Source organism: Alligator mississippiensis, chromosome 4 (genome assembly GCF_030867095.1).
Source record: "Alligator mississippiensis isolate rAllMis1 chromosome 4, rAllMis1, whole genome shotgun sequence".
NCBI classification, from domain to species: domain Eukaryota; kingdom Metazoa; phylum Chordata; order Crocodylia; family Alligatoridae; genus Alligator; species Alligator mississippiensis.
In genome coordinates this window covers 176,838,678-176,855,911 of record NC_081827.1, presented here as the reverse complement: position 1 = coordinate 176,855,911, position 17,234 = coordinate 176,838,678, and the positions used below count along the sequence as shown (strand labels likewise).

The 17,234-nt window shown below is 46.7% G+C and overlaps 1 protein-coding gene across 5 annotated transcripts in view; it reads right to left on the bottom strand.

Annotated features, from left to right (window-relative positions):
- The window catches only part of UNC80 (unc-80 homolog, NALCN channel complex subunit), a 202,145-nt gene that overhangs the window by 61,122 nt on the left and 123,789 nt on the right, over window positions 1–17,234 (bottom strand). For all 5 annotated transcript variants that reach the window (XM_019491986.2, XM_019491985.2, XM_059727126.1 and 2 more), the window contains exons 38-43: window positions 15,675–15,761; window positions 13,133–13,316; window positions 12,350–12,444; window positions 11,060–11,149; window positions 10,455–10,556; window positions 2,221–2,401 (exon numbers count right to left, since the gene is read on the bottom strand). In XM_019491986.2, coding sequence (XP_019347531.2) covers window positions 2,221–2,401; window positions 10,455–10,556; window positions 11,060–11,149; window positions 12,350–12,444; window positions 13,133–13,316; window positions 15,675–15,761 — 739 coding nt within the window. The remainder of the gene's footprint in view (window positions 1–2,220; window positions 2,402–10,454; window positions 10,557–11,059; window positions 11,150–12,349; window positions 12,445–13,132; window positions 13,317–15,674; window positions 15,762–17,234) is intronic.

The window sequence follows — 17,234 nt, the reverse complement described above, 5'->3', positions numbered from 1 at the left end:
CCTGGCATGCTAGGGGTTTGTCACACAATCATGTGTGGATTTATGGTGAAATTTCAACAAGTGGCACTGGATGTTCTTTCTACAGGACAGCACATGAAGTCAAAACAAACAGGAAACACAAAAAACCACATACAACTCAGAAGCTGCAGGCTATGAGTGTCAAGGATATCCCCGTACAGGATAATGACAGGTTCTTATAGTGCAGCTTCTGAAAGGGGGTGCCTTTAAGTCCAGCACATATTGAGTGACATAACCTGTCAATGTTCACCACTCAATGAAAATTACAGCCTCCAGTGCAGTGGATGATCTAAGGCCAAAGTTTGGTTTGAAATCCTAGCTATCTTTAAGGGTCATCTTGTGTAAAGACATGGTCCTTAAATATCTCCTGCAAAATCTGCACACGTACCCACTCTGACAGCACAGCCCATATTTGCACATGTAAGTTGAAACTTGTCATACATAATTACCTGTTTAGCATGTGGAGTTATCTAACTAGTATAAGCCATGTCACATACACAACTATAAAAATACAGGCTTCAGATTTTGTGGGCACTAAAATCTGCACCCACATTTTGGAAAAAAATGGCCCTAATATTAGTAATCAGGGCATGTAGATGCATGTAACTGAGGCCATGATCCAATGTCCACAGAAGCTAATGGAAAGATTCCCATTAACTCCAGTAGGGATTTGATCAGGTAATAGGGGCTTGAACAGCTTCAACATGCTTACATCAGTGGAACTGAGACCACCCTTTACAGTGTTGTAGATAAAAAGCAGACAGAGGAAACAGACAGGGGAATAAGTCACAGCCTGTTTGTACTGAGCAAATGATAGCCTCAGGATGGAAGTGGACAGATAATGCCTACACCAGTTTATTTTACACAACTCCATAGAAATAATCAAGAAAAAAACAGAGGAAAGGTTCTTGTGTAAGTTACACTGGTATAAGTGCTGAAGTTACACTGGTATAGATGCTATCTGCCCACAAGGTCAATGCAAGCAGGCTATGATCTACTCTCCTCCCACCTAATGGCAAGGGGTTGCAGTGATGCCTGCAAAAGCTGGTTGGTTCTTCACTCTGACTCCTGGTGTTAATTTACATTGGTTGTCCTGCCCAGGCTTTTAAATAATGAATGATACTATGCTGCAGCATCTTTACTGCAGTTATGTTTATGTCCCCACATCAGGATAATGTTCCTGTTGGGAAATGCTACTAGTTTCATAGTACCTAGGGTCAGGAGGGACCTGAACAGATCATCTAGCCTGACCCCCTGCCACAGGCAGGAATGAATGATGGGTTCACAACACGCCAGACAGGTGATCATCCAACCTCCTTTTGAATTTGCCCAAGGTAGGGGCGAGGACCGCTTCCCTGGGAAGTTGGTTCCAGATTTTGGCCACCCTAACTGTAAAATATTGCCTTCTGATCTCTAACCTAAACCTATTCTCCATCAGCTTATGACCATTGTTCTTTGTCACCCCAGGTGGTGCTGGGGAGAAAAGGGCTCTGCCTATTTGCTGTTGATTCCCCCGGATGAGCTTGTAGGCAGCCACCAGGTCCCCCCTCAGCCTCCTCTTGCTGAGGCTGAACAGGTTCAGGTCCTTCAGTCTCTGCTCGTAGGGCCTGTCCTGCTGCCCTCTCACCAAGTGGATGGCCCTCCTCTGAACCCTCTCCAGGCTGGCCATATCCCTTTTGAAGTGCGGTGCCCAGTACTGGACGCAGTACTCCAACTGTGGCCTGACCAATGTCGCATAGAGGGGGACTATTACCTCTCTGGACTGGCTTGAGATGCATCTTTGGATGCATGACAAGGTATGGCTGGTCTTGCTGGCTGCGGTCTGACGTTGGCAGCTCGTGTTCATCTTGGAGTTAACAATGACTCCAAGATCCCTTTCCGCCTCTGTGCTTTGAAGAAGGGAACTCCCCAGCCTGTATGTATGTTGTGGGTTCCTTCTCCCAAGGTGCAGCACCCTGCATTTGTCTATGTTGAACCCCATCCTATTCTTGTTTGCCCACTTTTGAACGCCCCTGCAAGACACAAACAGTAATCTGGTGGCCATGCCAGACAAGAAAGCTGATATTTTTAACAGTTTCTTTGCCTCTGTGTTCTTGAGCAGGGACCTAGCCTGTGTGCTTTTTGTTTGAATACAGCCCTTGGTGCCAAGTTCAATATGCAAAGGCATGCATTGAAAACCCCACCAAAGGCTTCCCCCAATACCTTGAGGATCACTGAAGAGTGAGAATTCTGCATCAATGGCACTTCTTGGGAAGGAAGGCAGGCGCAGAAGGTCCTCTTGGAGCATAGAGACATGGGACTGCTTGTGGGCAGTAGGGATTTTCTGGGTGAGTGATATCAGAAACAACACTCGCCCTACTTCCTCCAGCTTGCGGGTGAACACCTGGCAGAGAAAGGGACACACGTGGAGCAAAATCATGCCAGTCAGAAAGCTTTTCAAACAGAATACACACCTTTTAAGATTGTTTTTATCTCCAAGTGTAAAGAAAAGGTGGAAAGCCTGGGGTAAAAGTGGCCTTAAATAACTATGCTCTTGATGGTCTTTAGTAGGCCTGTGTGAAGCAGCAAGAATACACTTCAGATTCAGATTTGGCTGATTTGGAGGGAGAGTGATTTGGTTTGGTGACTTGAATCACTGTCCTGATTCGATTTGGCCAAATCAGATTCACAGATTCGGCGCTGATTCAGAGATTCAGCCATTGACTATAGTGGAGAATCACTAAAATACCTATAATTTTGTAATTTTTTTGCAGATTCAGATTAAAACAGTAGGAATGGTAGCCCCTTCTGAGGGAATGAAGCCTGCCAAGTTACAAGAAGATAGGTTCAGGGGTTTCTGTGAAAGTGCACCTCAAGCTGTTGAAAGCAGAACTCGTATCACTTATATGTGTTAAGGCAGAGCAGGATGAAAACAGCAGGGACGGTAGCCCCTTGTGTGGGCATAAGATCTGCCAGGTTTCAGGCAGAGTGGTGCAGGGGTTTCTGTGACAGTGCACCTCAAGTTTCTGAAAGCAAATTAAAAGAGCAAATAGGTGTGGTGTGAGGAGGGTGGCACTCACTCTATCTGCACCTGGAGCTTGGGAAACCCTAGCAGCAGGAGGTTCACCTTCAGGAACACCAGCTGCTCCACCAAACCAGGATCCAAGGAGGTCTGGTGGGGTGTCACAACATTCCCAGCAATGCTGAACACCCTCCTGCTTGGAAAACTGGTCAGTGGACAGAAGAGGTGATCCTGGGCAACCGTGGCCAGATCCTGCCACACCTGACTGTGGGATGTCCAATAGGCCAAGGGGTTGCAGCGCAGTGGCTTCACAATCTTGGTGAGATAGGTACCTACTGAGGCCTCCGAGGCTACCTGCCTGATGGTGGGGTCTGGGGCCTCTGAACCACATTGATGGCATGCCCTTGGCCCACATTGGCAGCAGCTGTGGTCGAGGAGATTCGTTTATGGTTGGAGTGCCAGCATGGGAAGGTGGATCCCCCTCTTCCACATCCCCCTGCCTCTGCCCTTCTGCCTCCCTTGCTCTGTTCACTAGCACCTCCATCCAGTGATTGAGGGTTTTGCTGCTGCAGACACTCCCCTTCACCCTTGGGTCGCACCCATGGACCATACTGAACCACAACAGATACAGCCATTTTTTGATGCCCTCCTTCAGCTGCTTCACCAGTGCCTGCACCTCTGGTGACAGTGGCCTGCCCCAGCCAAGAACATCGATCCCCTGGAACTTCTTCATTTCATTCTCAAGTTCCTTCACTATGGGGATCACCTGGCTAAGGAGGGCATTGCCAGCGCTGAGGGTCTCGGTGGCCTCAAGAAACGGCTTGAGGACACCAAGATCTGGGAGATGGTATCCCACTCTGTTTTGTTAAGGGGGCCGCTGATCCCAATCTCCTCGACCAAGGCCATCTCATGGAAAGGCTTCTGTTGCTCCACCAGCCTTTCCAGTATCAGGTATATGGAGTTCCACCGAGTCTCCACATCCTGCATGATTTTGTGCTGTGGGATGCTCAGCTCTGCCTGTTTCTCCTACAGCATCTTGTCCACCTTGATGCTCTGAAGGAAGTAGCCTGCCACCTTCCTGCATTTTGAAATGAGCTGGCTGGTAGTGACAGTGCCATCATCGGGAGCCCTGCCCCACTCCAAGGCATCCCTGACTATGAAGTGGAACTTGTGTGCCACACAGCAGATGCCAACAAAGTTGGCATCACGCACCATCTTGACCATACTGGCCTCATTGTCAGTGACCATGAACCCATGGGTGAGCTCATCATGCCCAATGAGCCACCCCTGCACCATGCAGTTCTGGCCACCATGGTCTCCCTTGCTATGTGGGACTCATCCATCACCTCAGCTTGAAGTAGAGTCCACTTTTGCCCTGACTGATTGCACCAGTGCCCCATGAGGGAGAGATAGGCATGATCTCCACCCCAGCTGCTCCAGATGTCCAAGGTGAAGAGCAAGGCTACCTGAGGACCTTCCTTGTGCAGCTCCTCCCTCAAGTACTCCCTGCATGCCTCATACAGGGAGGGCACCACTGTCCTGCTAAAGGTGGTGCGTGCAAGCACTTGGTAGGATGGGGCCATGAGCACCATGAGCCGCCTGAACCCTGGATGCTCAACAAAGGAAAAGGGCTGGCCATCCAGAGCAAGCATCTCCCCAATGTTCTGGGTGACCTTGCTAGCCTTGGGAATGTGCCCCCCTTTGTCTTCGCCTTTCCCCCACTGGTCCAGGGTGGCCTGCCTCTGCTTCTTGAGGTCGGGGGCTTTGGAGCGAGATGGGGATTTCTTTTTGGGCATGCTCCCACTGGTGCCAGGCTGAGGAGGAAAAAGGGCAAGGGGGTGCTGCCTCATGAAATGGACCAGCATTGCTGTGGTGGTAAAGTGTTTCACCTCCTTGCCCCAGCTGATCTGCCTTCATCAGTGCTGGCAGGTAGCATACATGGTATCATCTGCTACCTCAAAATGATCTCACACTACACTATCCATCTGCTTCTGGGTTGAGGGTGGAGATCCTGCCTTATCCCACTCCTCAGCAGGCAGAGGCACAATACAGGAGGAGCTGAGCCACCTGCCCCCACAACCTCCTCCAAAGTGCCTTCCAGAGAAGGAGACCTGCCCCTAGGGGAACTTTGAGGAGTGTGGAGCACAAACTCAGAGTCCCCCTCCTTCCCAAGGATTTCCTTAGCTATGGCTCTCAGCACCTCTGCTTCCAGATCCAGCTCCTCCTCTGGCACTGAAAGGCTTAGGCTGAGAACTGAAACTGGGGTGGAGAATGTCATGCTGCTGCTGGTTAGTGATGTTATTGGTGGTGGTGCAGGTGCAGGCACTGCTACTACCTCCTTGCTCCCACTAGCAGCAGAAGACTCATCGCTGCTAAGGAAGAGGGTGCATTTATGTTTGGGGTGGAGCGAACTTGCAGCTCTACCTCTGCCCCTTCTGCCTCCCCTGCCAGAAGCCGTGGTACCTGCCTTTCCAGCATGCTTCATAATGTTTGGTGTGCTGCAAAATGTGTGTGTGTGTGTGTGTATAATGTATGTTGTGCTTTCCTGCACAGTGATGACACACTGTCAGGGAAAACACAGATTTCTTTTTGTGGGGGGAAAGAATCAAGACAGACTAACAAGAACGAATAACATGATTTTGGGGGAAGAGTAAGTTGAAAGGAATGGATAGGGATAACAAGAGGGATTGTAGGCAAGGGTAAGTAGGAAAGGATTGGATGCAACTTACAAGAAGAGAGACTAGCTAGCAAGAGACTAGCTAGCAAGCCAGAGCCTTTCGGACACTGCTGCTCCAAGAGAGAGACAGCTCACAAAAGGCACAGATCACTTCAGAGACAGCTTTATATGTTGTTTCTACATCCCTCCCCCAGAGCACTGTGATTGCAAGGCAACTCGGAGAAAGATCACAGTCACTGGCCAGCTACAGATGTCAATATCAGAGCAGTCTTCTCCTCCTGCCCCAGCCTTTTCCATATATGGAAGAACACCCCATCCTCCTCCCTCTTCTCAGTTTCTGTGTACTGCAAGCCTTCTGAATCTGTCTGAACCTCTCTGAATTGATTTGGAGCCTTCCGATTTGATTTGGACCTTTTAATAGGTCTCCTGATTTGAACTGGATTTGGAGATTCGGCTGCCGAATCGGGCTGAATCTCCTCCAAATTGAATCAGTTACCGAAGCTTCACACAGCCCTAGTCTTTAGTGTGATGAATGTTGTGTTAACACTCCAGGAGAGCACGTCAAGCCATAGGCTGACAAGGCTACAGCTCTGTTAGAGCCCTGCTCAATAACCACTTTCTGGCAAAGCTTGTAGTAGATTTTAATAAAACAAGTCAGGGAGTGTTCCCACTTCTTTTTGAGAAATATAACTGTGCTGAACTAAACAGTTTTATCACCACCCTGCTGTGGCAGGGCACTGGTTGCACCTGCAACTTTAAGGGCCTGGAGCTGGCAGCCGCCAGGTGCCTGATTAGGGCAGCCATTTTGGAACTGGGGCTGCCCATATAAAGGCGGCAGTTCTGCTGTGACAGGCCAGGCAACAACATTGCCTGGCTGAAGGGGTGCAGATCTCAATCTGGAGGTAAGGGAGGAGCTGTAGGGGATGGAAAGGAGGCTCCTAGTCCTAGGTACAACCTAAAACTGCACCCTGCCAGGAGTGGGTGGCCTGGTAGGGCTCCAAGTGGCATGGGAGCCCCCAGGAAATGCCAGGCCAGTGACCGCCCCAGTGAAAGGTGGGTTTGGGTGCCTTAACCCCTAACCCCCACATCCGGGTGGGTTACCCCTTGTTTGGAGGGTGGACCCTTGGAGAGAAAGAAAAAGGGCCATAAACTCAGGCCTGTCTGAATTTCCCCTGACTTGCCCATGCTGGGGCCAGGACCGGAAGAGTCGAAGGGCCGGGGACCCGCTGCGAGGAATGCCCAAGAGTTGAGGGCCTGGGGTTCCAACTGGCCTGGAGGTAGGCCAGGGCTAGAGAGCTGAAGGTCCTGGTGGGGGGATCACACCTGAAGGGGGATCGGTTCAGGGAGCTATGTTTCCCAGTATGACGGCAGAAGAGTACGCCTGAAGGGAGGAATCCAGGTGGGGTTCAATAGTAGGATTCTGGGGCCCAGAGCAAGAGGCCAGTGATTATGAGAACATAGATGCTATCTGAGAGGCTTGGGCTGCGGTGTAAGGGAGGAATGGAGCCGCAGATAGTGCCCCCTGGCATTGGGGCAGTAAATGAGCAGCCTCTCGCTTATTAACATCTATTTAACTAATTAACAACAAGGCGTGGTGGGCCATAATGCGGGCGGTTACCCCAGAAACAGGTGGGCGGGCCACGGTTAGATCAGCCCCGAGCAGGCCCCCTGTTACACCTGCACAGAGGTCTGGAAGGGTTTTCAACGCAGTTTGTAACCATGTTAGAAATGGACACACACTGGAAGCTGGATCCTAACCCAGCATTAATTAACAAAGCTTCATTGATTTTTAATAGAGCTATACCCATTTATGACAGCTCAAGATCTAGCATTATAATTACACTAGTAGTTTTCTTAAATTTTCCATTATCATGACTCCACTTCTGGTAGAAACAATCCAACTGTATCTAAAACACTAGCTCTGCAAAATGTACTCAAGGTCCAAACATGTTAGATCAATACTATGAATAACTCTTCTAACTCTCTTTAAAAATGGTTTCCAATAGGCTAGCCTCACTGGCGTTTGTATGCAAGTGGTCTAACACATGATGACGTTTGGCTTCTTCAGTATTGTGTATATTTTGAGCCTGGCTTGATGGGTATAGATTTGCAGTTGTTCTTCCCTTGTCCCATGGCCCTGTGGATGGCTTCCTTTGCATTGTCTTATTAAATTTGGATGCTAAGGACTCATCATAGGAAGGGAACTATAAACTGACTGGTATAATGTTCAGTTTTTCCATGATGCAGCATTTTCCTTTTTAACTCTTCCCTAAGACCTAGAGGAACTAAGTATAATACAGAATATAATATAACCCTGTGATAAACCTGGACAGTTGATACAACTTCTTTCAATGTGTTAGACTCGTAGTTCCCTAGTGAATATAGTCTCTGGTAAAGATATAATCAAAATGATCAAATATCCTTTCAAATTTTCCCTCACTATCATTCCTATTGATGGATGTAGTATACAGGATAGTTGGCTTATTGTCTCCTATTCCAAACAGCAAAGCTATAAGATAGTATTGATTTTTAGGCACTTGCACTTATTTTAGCTGTTAGTTTCAAAGCAATAGTTATACAGTTACTTTTTACAACATTCCTGATTGTTTTTCCTTCTACAGCTCTCAAGTTGCTACTGTATGTCCCTGAATCTAAGATAACTCTGAATTTAAGACAAACTTCCAATAATTAGCTTTTATACATGGGAAATTTATACATTTATTGCAATTTTCTATGTATAGTATCTAATTATTGGATGGTCATCTTAAATTCATCCCCTTCCCCCCACTGCTGCAGGAGGGTAACTGGTGGGGGGCAGATGGTGGGAGAGGCAGTGGGGGGCAGGTCATATAGAAGGTGGTAGAGGGGGCAGCAATGGGGCAGTGAAACAGCTTGACTCCTGCCCCTTGTCCCCCTACACATTGTCCCCTGTTGTCTATCCCCCCCCACCACCTGCCCCGCTCTGCTGCCAGCCCCCAGGCCCTGTGTGCCCCAGCATCTACCCCCCTCCACAGTGCCTGTCCACCCAGCATCTGCCTTCCTTACGCCCCTGCTATTCCCTCCTCTGATACCTGTCCCTCCCAGTGCCCCTACCTCCACCTCTCGCTACCTCTCCCCGCCATCTCTGCTCCTTTGCCACCACTGACCCTCTAGTTTTAGCTCCAGAATGTCTACAGTCCTGCTCTGGCCTGGGGCATGGAGCATGTGGTTGCTCCAGCACCAGCCTGGCTATGCAGCTGCTGCTGCAGTGGTAGCAGCTCCAGCCAGGCTCCAGATCCAGAGCCCAGGCCAGAGCTGCTTCCACACCTGTCACTGCTACCGAGCTGGGCTGGGGACAGCACAACCACATGCTCTGTACCCCAGACTGTAGTGGGGCCAGAGCCATGCTGAAAGGTAAGCAGTGAGGGGGAGGAGAAATGGAAGGCAGGCAGGGAGGGAAATGAGGGAGCAGAGGGGGTGGAGGGGAGATGGCATGAGGGGGGAAGACAGGGGAGCAGAGGTGGCATGTGGCAGGGGAAGGGAGGCAGCAGCTAGAGCTGCAGCTACAGCTCCGACTCCAAGTCAGGGCCAGTGTTGGAACTGCAGCAGTCCCCCACTCCCCTGCTGCCCTGCACTCCAATGAGGGGCTTTTCTCCAATGTTAAAGTAGAGGGTAGGGAACCTCATCTTGGATTCAAGTAAATACAGTAATAGCAAAAACAGGATGGCAGTTATGCAACTGTAATAATAACAGCATTGATATTGACCCCTTACAGTGTAATAATACTCAATTTCCCACTCATCTCCTGGTTAGTGTCATCCTTTCCATATATATCATGTTCTGTGCCTTTAATCTCCTCCCTAGTGATGTCACCCCTAGTGGATTACTTCTTGACATAATTTTACCACCAGGCATGTCTTACTGAGACAAGACAGGCTTATGGAGAAGCAAAAACTCTGAAGACAGAGTAGAAGCCACTCTACAAGTGGGTCTGTGTGGGCCCACTAACAGAGAAACTTCACCTTTCCTTCCCATCTGGACTTGGTGATGATCTCCTACTCTCTGAGGAGGTGATGCTTCCAGTAGTAAATAGTGGATAGACACTGTCTCCCTGCATGGGCTTGAGATCTCTCAGAGAGATGCTGGAGGCTACAGGGGCTAATAGAGCAGATGAGACACCTTATGGCAAAGCACAGAGATGCAGGCAGCTAAAATGAAGGCAACATGTGTGGATCAGAACTGCTCATGTGGTGCCCATTGTGGAGGGAAGCATGGAAAACTGTCCTAAGGAAGAAGACCTGAAAGCAGCACAAGGAAGGGGTAGAGGAAACACTGGCAATAGTGAGAGGAGAAGAAGAAAGTTTACATGGTAGCATCTGCTGCATGGCCAAGCAAACTTGTAGGGTAAAAGCTTCAAACAAGCACTTAAAGGACCAGGCTCTGGTACCTGTAGATAAGTAATCAGCATATCTTGCATTCTGAAGCTGAAGTTCATGGTGCTACTTTGTTTTGGTCATGCACAGAAGAGTATTCGCAGGACAATATATCAGATAGAAGCTGGCTGGAGAGAATTAGTTTACAGAGTCTTCTTCAATGCCTTGATTTTTCCCTGAATGTGTAGCATGCTCAGTGAAATGACACTCACAGGGCCTTCACACCTCATGCTGCTCTTCTGGATATGCTCTCTCCTCTGGTGTGAAGAGAAGTCTTTAAAATGAAAAGGGGGTTCCCCATTTCAAAAGCTTGTTTTTTGTACGGGGATTGGTGATAGTAGGCTACCTGTTTCTGAATGAGCTCCTGACCCTTTTCTGGGTGCATCTGTACCAAGTTCAGCTGAGGAGATACCGATCTCCGGAAAGGATAAATATCACGAACATAGGTCTGCAAGGAGAAGAAATTGTAGAATTTATTTTATGAGAATGGATTTGTAACAACAGCAACAATAAAGAAAAGGCTTTTCAGCAGGGAGTAGTGACTTGATATGGATACAATAAGAATGCCCCCCGTTCCCTGCATAAAATCCTTTATACTTTTGCTATTCCATCTATACCAAAGCAAAATGATTTTGAGAGTCCAAAATACTTGAGTAGGATCCTTCCATTATGGCAAAAAGGTTGCGTAAGAACCTGAGCAGAATGGAATACAGATTTGCTTCTCTGGCCAGCTACACTTTAGAAATATCTGAAATGACGGTTTCCACATCACCTTCTTTCTAGAATGTTAGAACCTGTAATATCCAGAGCCTTCAGCTGGATTCCAGAAATGAGGGCACCACATGCCAGGACAATGGCTATGCATAACCCTCTCACTAATCTTTGGCCACCCGTAACATCTAGGAAGGCTTAGCAAAAAGAACATCACCTGGGCCAGGCCCTTTGCCTCACCTTGTTGTAATGAATAAGGTTCCATCGTTTATCCATTAAAAAATAATGAGAAGACTGGGTTTCAGGTATATTAAAAAATTCCAAGCACTCCTGAGGAGGGAAGAAAGAAAAACCACCTCATTATTCATTAACTATGTTATATAGCAAATTTTATAAGCATGATTAAAGGGGACTGATCCCAAATACTTTAGGCAGACACACAGTTCTTCCATTTAATTCTCTCCCCCACATTTTACGAGTATATAAATATATTTTTACTGCTTCCAGACTGTTTTGGGCTCTGGGACTGACACTATCTGTGTTTATCTCCAGAAGCTGCCTCCATGCCCATCCTGTCTGCATAGCTAGATTATCATACGGGTATCTTTGCCTTCAGGACCACATTATATTAGTCCTTCTCACCTCATATCCCTATTTACTAAACAATCCTAAAGAAGAAGACTAAAGCCCAGATCCTAAAAGAGATTTAGGTGCCAATTCCCACTGAAATCAATGAGAGTTAGGTGCCTAAACACCTTTGCGGATCTGGATCGTAGTGGCATGCTCAAGGTCATCCTGGAAACCTTTGGGAGAGTATGGAATTTGAACATACGTCTCCCATATCCTAGGAGCTATTTGGTTTCACTTCCTCTTCTCCCAACCCTAAGTTCTTGACTCAAACAAAAAGCAGAGGCATCTGCTATAAAGTGACGGATTCAGGACTGAACAGGCTACTGAATATTTTTCAGATAGGAACAGGTATTTAGTTCATTTCTGCATTAGTTGACAAAGCTTGGTCAAAGAGATGACAATTTCAGCTATTTAAAACTAATTTATCCAACAAGTATCTATTAGCTAGTAGTATAACTAGGGGTGGGGTAACTGGGGCAGCACCCTGAACATCAAGGTAAAATAGCTGCCACCACAGCCACACAATTGTGCCAGAAGCATGGCAGCAGCCAGAAGTTGTCACTCTCTCCCCATGTTTTGCAGAAGCCCTGGGTGCCCAGCTGCTTTGTTACATCTCTGTTACTAGCTGTTATTTGTTGGGACTATTTAAGGGGTGTTACATGGCAATCGAATCTCCTATAACTCTTAAGGTGGGATCCAATTTTATCAATCAGTCCCTCTTCAATGGTTTTTGCAGTAGTGATCCTCTTGCTTAGGATAAAGGAGGCTGTCAACACAGTTTCCAGCTCACAGAAATAGAAAGGTTCTTAAGAATCTATTTCTACTGCACAGATGTAATAGGAAACTATAGCTGAAGGAATCATTAAAGAGCTTTGCCAGTTAAAAAACACTCATTCCCACCTTCAGAAGAGCTTCAAATTGTGTGTCCTCATGTACAGGTAGCTGGGTTGGGATGTCACATTCATTCTGCCCATGCACTACCAAGGTCTTTGTGCCTACAGGAAAGAAGAACATTTATTTTTCTCTCCCCCCACATATTAACGTCATAAGCTATTTCAAAGAAACTTCTAACTGAGTAAAGGGAATAAGTGAAATCACTCACTGGCAGAAAGCCAACACAAGTCCCATTTGGAACCCACTGCACAAACCTAGAACAAATGTATAATTTCCATGTAATGATAATTGATCTTTTCTAGAGGATTAAATTGACTCTAACTGTAACAGTTACTCTAAGGAGAAAAGGTGTCTAAAAAGACAAATCTGTTTTTCACAGAGCAATCTCTTGCCTGGCTCATATGCCTTCTTGTTACCTCCAGGCATTGCCAAGATTTAAACTGGAGGGCACCTCGAGCTGAACTGCTTTTGAATGGCAAAGCCTTACAATGATCAGACTCAGAAGCCCTGGAGGCTTGAATAACATACGTCTCACTATTGAACAGATTGTTCTGATTTCAGCTTTTGTTTAGTTGCCAACAAAGCTCTGTTTGACTGTTTAAGAATCAACATGGAAATTAAGAGTCCAAAATTCAAGGAGGATTGGTTTAAATATCATTTAAATTTGGCCACACTGATAAATCTCAAACTGGCAAGTCTGTATTTTTTGTGGCATAGGAGCAATAAACAAAATTGCAATATGGAAAAAACTAAACGATCTTCAAGTTCAAAGGCTATGAATGTCCATACCTGGCATTGAGGCAGTCACCAGCAATTTTACTTCACACTGCTCCTTCTTCATAGTCTGCTTCAGATCTTTGAAGAACAGGCCCTCTACATAACCCACCACTTCCCACAGGAAGGTCAGAGTTGCTGAAATGGCATCCATGCCCCATTCGCATGGGGTACGTACAAAATACATGATCAGTCCCACCTGCAGGGCACAGAGGAAAAGGTAGCATTTCAGATACCATTTTCTGCACATCACACTGTTTTTATTGCATAATCTCTGTGTTAGCCAATGCTATATCACAGAGTCATCATTAGACCCTACTGGTCTGGTGAGCCATTGTGCTACGATTAACTGAAATCAAATATGTTGATCAGCTGCACATAGGAACTTTGTTATTTGTACTATAGCAGTGTCTAGGAGCCCTAGTCATGGACTAAGGACCCCACTGTAGGATGTACTGTGCAAACCCAGGACAGAGAGGGATCCTCTAGCACTTTTCTTCACTCTGAGAAGGCTCAGAGCCTGAAAAATTCAGGTCACTTCATATATCCACACCCACTGCAAACCTGTAAACTTTTTGCCTTCTTTTGTTTTGGGTAATGGGTGTCACTCATGCAGTTGCTAATTCAAAACAACCTGAAGAACAGTTCAGCACTGGGCAGATGGGTGACTGGGAAGGAAGCTGCTATGGTCCATAGCATCCTAGCCCCATGGGTTAAAGGTAAATGAAGGACACATGTAGCAATGGTTGTGTATGTCCTGTCCTTCAAGGCTCCCTGTGCAGTACTAGGCAGGGAGTTCAGATGGAAAAGAGTTGCAGGTTGTATGGCCTGTCACATCTAAGCTCCCCAGCAACACAGCAGGACTGCAGCAACGGTGCTACGCAAGGTTCACATACAGCCAGAAGGGTGTGTAACAAGAAGCTCCTTGTTGCCAGCACCCCCCATTTTGTGCGCTTCTTTTTCCTTCCGAGTATTGGCAGTGACCTAGCACACTCATTGCATGTGTGTGGCAAGGCTCAGAGAAAGCCAGAAAGCTGAAGTGGCTTTCTGTAGGAGAAACCTAGAAACTGCATCTACATATCAATTAAGCTCGGTGACACTAAAGAAAACTAAAGAACTAAACTATCCACTTCAAAGACTGTAAATATATCCTGGTGCTAACCTAACTCACTTACTGTCCCCAGTAGCCTTTGATCCTCACTACCTCACATTGCATTTTTATACATTTCTCACAGTGCATTTTTATATTTCATCTGTCTTATCTTTACCCTGGCATTCAGTATTTTATATTTTATATACCTTTTAACTTTTAACAAATGTATTTTACTTTAAAGTAAAGTTATGCTTTGTATTACTAGAACTATTATTGTAAGAATGCATTGGAATTGTAATCACTGGAATTGTATTGCTGTATTGGGCTGGTCCCCCTGAGTGGATTCACGTATGTATGAATCAGATAATTGAAAACAAAGCAAAAGCCTCTGGCTATTAATTAACAATAGCCTAGCCAAAGAAACTTACCATTACAAAAGTCTACTCTACAAGCCACTTTAGGCTTACCAAGCCAAGAAACTGAGCACCCACCCTATTGACTATTCCTGCAACCCTTAACAATACCATTGTTAAATTAATTAAAATCACAAACTGACTCCCAGAACTGCACGTACCGGCAGGTGAGACCCCTGTGACTAACAGCTGTCAGGTACTACTCAAAACCCATGTGGGACAGTGACCTCTGGATTTGGCAGCCAAGATGATGCTGGGGGATCACACAAGTCTGCCAGAAAGGGATAAAAGGCAGTGAAGTGTGACCCTCAGTGGTGCCCTCTCATTCAGCACCTGACCTACCAAGGCAGAAGGACAAGCAGGCAACCCCCTTCTGGAGATGACATCGCCTTGAAGAAAGCTGACCATCGACAGAAGACTCCAGGGCCTCAGATAGGTAGATATATGACTCCAGTGCTCTCACAATCACTACAGCAGTTACTACATACTATACTACATGGGTTTAAATGAGTGAGTGCATGTGTGTGTGCTAAGGTGACCAGTACCCCTCATAACTCAAAGTTTGCATTTATGATTTTATTGGTAACTTCACATCTTGTACAATAAATTAGAATTTATTATGATCCTGAGAGTTGGTCCTTTGTAGCCAACAGGTGGGGCTAGATTTGCCCCAAAGAGTCAGAGCATTTCAAGGGCCTAAATAAAGTGAAAATTATATATTTTCACTTCAAGTCTTCCAAGCGCTGATGTCTGGTTCCTTCCACTGACTTATGGCTCCCCTTTACCTCCATGATCATGACAAATTTCAGATCCAGGACAGGAGCAAAATGATAAGCTAACAAGTTCAAAATAAAAGGAAGAAAAACTAGAAATCTGTACAAGCAAGGTTATACTGTCAGCAGCTGCAGTTGTGATGTGCAAAAATGAATGTTAATATGCAGGAAATACTCAAGGGCAATCATTTTCTGCTAGACTGTGGCATTTGTATTTGGGAAACTTGCAGTGAGACAGCAGATGTATGGGCTGCATGCTGGTGCCAAGAGCTACTCACCAAGTAGTTAAAGAGGATATGAGATGTCTGGGCAGGAAAGTCTCCGATGTTTAGTAGAAGCTTCCTCAGCATGTACATCAACTCATCCTGAAAGAAGGGCAAAGATTTTTCTTTCATTTCCATCACAACATAGTATGTGTTTTCCTTCCTGCCTTGTTTGTTTCCATCCCACCCACAACCCTTGAGCTCTCTGTGCATGAAATGGAACCACTGGCCTACAAGTGTGTTTGGGATACTCAGTGGAGGGACAAAGGCACCTACATCCTGGATGCAGCATAAAGACTGTTGACTTGCAAACTGTTTCACATTGTGTGTTGCCTTTTTACTTTAGAGGTATTGTTGAGGATATGACCTTTGGCAGCTTTCAGCCTCTAGTTCTGACTTATCTCCTTCTCTGCAATAACTCTAGTTCTTCCCTAGCATGGAAAAGTACTATTAGGACAACACTGTAGAGACTATATGAAAAGTAACTTGCTTTAATGCAACAGTTGTGGCCACTTGGTAATACTCTCCATTCTATCTTAGACCCTCTGTTGCTTTCTTCTGAGGTGTTAGCTGGCAAACAGCCTTAAAGCAGGGATCAACAACACTTACAAACCATGGGCTGGAACAACTGGGCCTCCAGCTGGTGCTGGCCAGGTGGCTTCTCCAGCTTTCTGCCTGCTCCCTCCTCCCTTCTGGAGTGTAAGCAGTTTCCAGCCAATGTAGAACTGAGGCAGGACTGGGGCCAGGGCTGGGTGCCTGGGAGCTGCACCTATGCCACTGCCTCTTCTCCACGCAACCTGGCTCCCCAGCTGTAATGTAGGCACAGCTGAAAGCTGCCTATCCCCAGCTCCCTTCCCCATTACTGAAAGTGCTGGCTGCACTGAAGCCACGGGGAGAGGGGCAGAGAGAAGCAGTGGTGATATGGGCTGCAGGCTGCATGTTGCCAAACCTTGCCCTGATGGACCACTCATCACTGAAAGTAGATGGAACATCATACTTTGGTTCCTCTTATTTCCAGCCTCTAGGACTTCCCATCTCCTGCTCCATCTTGCCCCCTGCTCCAAGGGCATGACTATGTATAAGGAGTAGCCATGCCATTTCTACACCTGCTGAGGCAAATTTCAGGGTGAATTCATGGTCTCTTCTCCCTTTGTGCTGCTAAGGCAGTGCAAATGTAGTGGAGTGAGCTAGAGAATTTGTACTTAGCTATTTATTTCCTTTGCTTCATGTCCTTAGGATTCTAAATCTATTAACTTACTCATTCGCAGTTTGTTGAGCTAATAATATAAAACAGGGGTGACAAAGACACAGTCCATGGGCTGAATCCAGCCCGTGGAACCCTATCATTCATCTGCAGTGCTGCCTGTGGGTCTCACACTGGCCCCATGTGCCACATGCAGCATACACTGGCCACAGGCAAGTCGCACATACTGAATCCAGTGCACAGGGCCAGTCCAGTGTAGGTGCCACATGCTGAATGTGCCCCAGGCTACTCCCATGCTGTGCAGGGCTGGGGCCAGCACATACTGCACTTGGTGTGCAGGGCCTGTCTAACGCGGGCTGCATATGGTGCCT